The 4,413-nt window shown below is 42.5% G+C and overlaps 1 protein-coding gene across 1 annotated transcript; it reads left to right on the plus strand.

Moving 5' to 3' along the window:
* Positions 1-2,344: 2,344 nt before the first annotated feature.
* On the plus strand, positions 2,345-3,743 carry LOC306985286 (uncharacterized protein). Its single transcript, XM_079587342.1, has 5 exons — positions 2,345-2,509; positions 2,626-2,687; positions 2,804-2,899; positions 3,021-3,139; positions 3,491-3,743. Exons 1-4 carry the CDS (start codon positions 2,348-2,350, stop codon positions 3,040-3,042), a joined length of 342 nt encoding a protein of 113 aa, XP_079443468.1. The 5' UTR covers positions 2,345-2,347; the 3' UTR covers positions 3,043-3,139; positions 3,491-3,743.
* The last annotated feature ends 670 nt before the right edge of the window (positions 3,744-4,413 follow it).

The raw sequence follows: 4,413 nt of genomic DNA on the forward strand, positions 1-4,413 counted from the left end.
TTTATATGAATGCTGGGTAAAAGAGATACGTTTTTAGTCTAGATTTAAACTGTGTCTGCTTCCCGGACAATGTTAGGAAGACTGTTCCAAAGTTTAGGTGCTAAATTGGAGAAGGATCTTCCGCCATCAGTCGATTTTGATATTGTAGTTATTATCAACTGGACACAATTTTGAGATTGCCATAGGTGTGAAGGACTATAATGCGTTAAGAGCTCGCTCAAGTACTGGGGAGCTAAACCATCTAGTGCTTTGTAAGTAGTCAGCAATATAAAAAAATTTACACAATGTTTAATAGGGAGCAAATGCAGTGTTGACAGAACCGGGCTATTATGGTCATATTTTCTGGTTTTGGTAAGAACTCTAGCTGCTGTGTTTTGGACCAACTGGACTATGTTTATTAAGCATGCAGGGCAACCACCCAGTTGAGCATTACAATAATCTAGCTTTAAGGTCATGAACGCATTTGTCACAGGTCGGGGCGGGCCAAGCCAGACTGCACCCACCCCTGAAAACCGGGAACCACCTCGAGGAACGGGTCAAGGACCAGACAGACAAGAGAAAAAAAATAATCACAGTTCTTTATTAAATTAAAAGGGGTGAATTGGATAAGTCCTAATTAAAACTTCTTCTTGCCGCCAGGGCAGTTCAAGCGTCTCTGGACCTCCTGGGATGGGAGGAGAGGAACGATCGTGGCGGGCCGGGGGCTCGTTGAAGGGGGCTCAGGGGAGGTCCTCGCGCCGTCCAGGTAAGTCACTCGGTAGGTACTCAGGTGTGGGGGCCAGCGAGTCCCTTCTCTTCTTCTTGAACAGGACAGAGGCTTCCCATAGGGCGTGTGGAGACCACTTCTCTCTTCCTGAACAGGGCAGAGACTTCCCATAGGGCGTGTGGGGACCACCAGGCGGGGAGGACACTTTGGGCGAAACGCTCCACTTCGGCTGAGCACTGGAACAGTACAGCAAGGTCGTTAACAGTTTAACAGTACATGAAGCTCTCAACTGATATACCTCTCTCTTCTTCTGAACAGGGCAACGGCTTCCAACAGGGGCGTGTGGAGACCACCAGGCGGGGAGGACACTTAAACGAAACGCTCCACTTGGCTGGACACTGGAACAAACACAGCACGGTTTTAACAGTTCAGCGATGCGTGAAGCGCTCAGCATTAACAGAGCCGGGTCTGCGCACAGAGGAAATTGGGCTCTTGCTTTATCAACCTTCCTTTGGAGACAGCGGGTGGAAGACTGTATGGGAAGAGTGCACGGCAGACTTCTATTACTTCTCCACACAACAGTTTCACTTCACAGCACAAACCGGGTGAATCGTCACTTCAGGCATTGTAATTCCACTCACACACCGTGCATTAGGGCCAGCACTCACCCACCGGTCTTTCTCTCACCAGGTCGGATCTCGTCTTTGGTCAGGACTTGACTTCACTCCAAGAAAAGCAGAAGAACGGTGCAGCGGTTGTTACATTCAGCAAAGAGAGGACTGAAGTTGGAGACAGATCAACAATTCACTCGGTGTAATAGTTCACTCGTGCCACACACTTCCAAACTCTCAACACCACTTCAGTGTTAGTGCATATAAACAACGGATCCAATACTCATCAGTTGCGTCTTTCCCACTGCTGACGATATTCCTTAGGTTTTCGCTGACAAATCCTTCAATCCTTCCTTTCTCTTCCTCAGCTTCAATCTTCACCACTCCATAGCCCAGCCTCAATAAAAGGAACAACCCGCTGTCAAACACAGTCTCACACGGGAGGAGAACCCCCAGGTGGGGAGGAGAACCACCCTTCAGTCTGTTTTCTCTCTGCTTTTAAAGCCCCATCTGAATATGTGCCCCTCTCACAGCGTTCCCTGTGATTGCCCCACACCTGCTGTCACTCAGGCAATTGGCCTCGCTGCCATGGCAACAAATTCACAGTGCATTCACCAGTTCTTGGTCCCGTTCAGGTTTTTGTCACCCCGTGACACATTAACTAACTGTTCCACATTTTTCCACTGCATGAAAAGAGCTGTATACGGACAAATACGGGATGGGAAATCTCTGCTAAACTGTAGGTTTGCCAGATAAATGAGGCAGAGTGCTTGGAAAGGTAATACACAGAAGTAAACTCGTGAAACATCCAGAAACCTTACGTGTGTGGATGTATATAGGAACTGGTGGAAGTTTCCAGGAATCCTTACAGCTGGTTGTAAGGAGGGGTGGGTGTGAGGTGTGAGGTGTGAAGGGCTTTTTATATGTTAATGACCCCCAGGTAGAGGTGCCTTCTCTGTTTTCAGAGCTGGGTGGGGGGTGGGGGACAATGTCTCGTAAAGACAGCACATACAGTATTGTGGAGGGTTTGATGGAGAAGCAAGCTGCAAACACTGTTCTTCTCGAAGATGCTATCCAGCGTCTTTGTGCTCTTGAGCGAAAGTTTGACGAGCAAAGACCGCAAGAGGAACAAAGACCGCGGGAAGAGCCATTACATAAAAGGATAAAGAGGCCGCACAACGTGGGCATTGCGGTAAGTTGAGTTTTATTTCATCTGTAAGTTACACAACGTCGTTTGAAAACTTTTGTTTACAGCCAATGTAACGTTATGTGTGCATGTATTAAAGCGTTTTTCATTCAATGTTACAGGAAGCTCTAAGGCGCCTTCACAATTCGGAAAACAACCCACATAAATATGATCCACAAACTGGGTAAGACTGCTGTTTTTCTGCTATGTTTATTTGGCCTTTGTGGGCCATGCTGTTTATGGGGTTTTACATATTCCTTTTAAATGTATTTAATCACACACTTCTCTCTTTCCACACAGAATAAGTTCGCCTCATAACCAAGCAGTCATGACTTATCTGCTAGAGGAATTGAAAACAACTTTTGCAGATACAGACCCTGAGTGTAATAAGACAAGGTAATTTTAAAATGTTTGTTTAACAATTTTAATGTCCATAATTTTAGTCTCTTATATTTTGTCCATCTTATGATTTCAATAGTGTAGTTTCTGTCACTTATCTGAATTTTCTTTTATTCAGCGTGTTGCAAGACATACTTTGAAACACTTCGGAGAAAGTACAATTTGTCTCAGGCAGAAAAGTCCCAGCTAAGAGATGTCATTAAAACAGGAGCTAAAAACCGACAAAGGAAAAGACGGGTAAGTGTAGAAATTCATCAACTTGATAGTTCACCCCAAATTGAAAATTCTGTTATTTTCTTCTGATAACCACAAAAGAAAATATTTTTAGGAATGTTTGAAATCAAACTGATCATGAGCTCCAATCACTTCCATAGTATTTTTTTTTCTACTTTAAAGTCAATGGGGCTCATGATTGGTTGGATTATAAACTTTCCATCTTTTGTGGTTATCAGAACAAAGACATTTACAGGTTTGTAACAACATGAGAGTGAGTATATTAACATAATTTTCATTTTTGAGTGAACTATTCCTTTAAGTTTGATACATTTCTGGGTGTTTTTAGTGGTTAACACATTGTGTGTTTTGCAGTTGCTGGATTCCAGGTCCAAGGTTGTTCAAACCGATGCAGAGAGAGAGCTTTGGCAGACTGCAACAGTGGAGCTGATGTCTGACGAGGAGGATGCCATTGTTGATGGAAGGCCAGTGTGGATTGTGAGGTCTCCATCTCACAGGAACCCACAATTGTCAGAACTTTGTGAGGAGCTTCAGCGCAGATTGGAGGCAGACATGCGCTACACTATTTTGCATCATCAGCGTGTTAAGGCTGATGGAAATGGACATGATGGACCTTCCTCTCTTCAACTTTAACTAAACTGCACTGGTTTTGCTATTTTAATAATTGCACCACAAACTGCACATTTTCACTTATTCTCTTCTATTTTATCTTATTCTTTGTATACTTATTAGGTTAGATTTATTTAGTTTCATATTCTGCAACTTATTTTCTTTTAATATTGTTTGTGTTTGCTGTGTTTGGTTATATTTTAAATACTTTGTGCTGTGTGTACATATTAAGTAGTTTATTTAGTTTTATATTCTGCACTCTAAAAAATGCTGGGTTGTTTCAACCCAATTTTGGGTCAAATATGGACAAACCCAAACGTTGGGTTAAAAATGTAATTAAAAAAATTAACCCAACGGCTGGGTTTGTCCATATTTGACCCAAAATTGGGTTGAAACAACCCAGCATTTTTTAGAGTGTGTAACTGTTATAATATTGCTTGTGTTTAGTAAAATTTTATAAAAGTACTTTTTCCCCTGTACAGTTCCTATAGTTTTATTTATATATTTAATGCTTTAAGTGTTTTTGGTTTAATTTTAATAAAAAGAAATTCTGAATCCATTCTGTTTTCCATTTTTGAGGGGGTTGGGTTGTATAGTGGGTGAGGTGGTTATAGTTTATTAACATAGCTGGCCAAAACCAATCAAGTCACTATGCTATGAGGGCTTGG

This window comes from Phoxinus phoxinus, assembly GCF_949152265.1.
Source record: "Phoxinus phoxinus genome assembly, chromosome: 2".
Taxonomy (NCBI): Eukaryota; Metazoa; Chordata; class Actinopteri; order Cypriniformes; family Leuciscidae; genus Phoxinus; species Phoxinus phoxinus.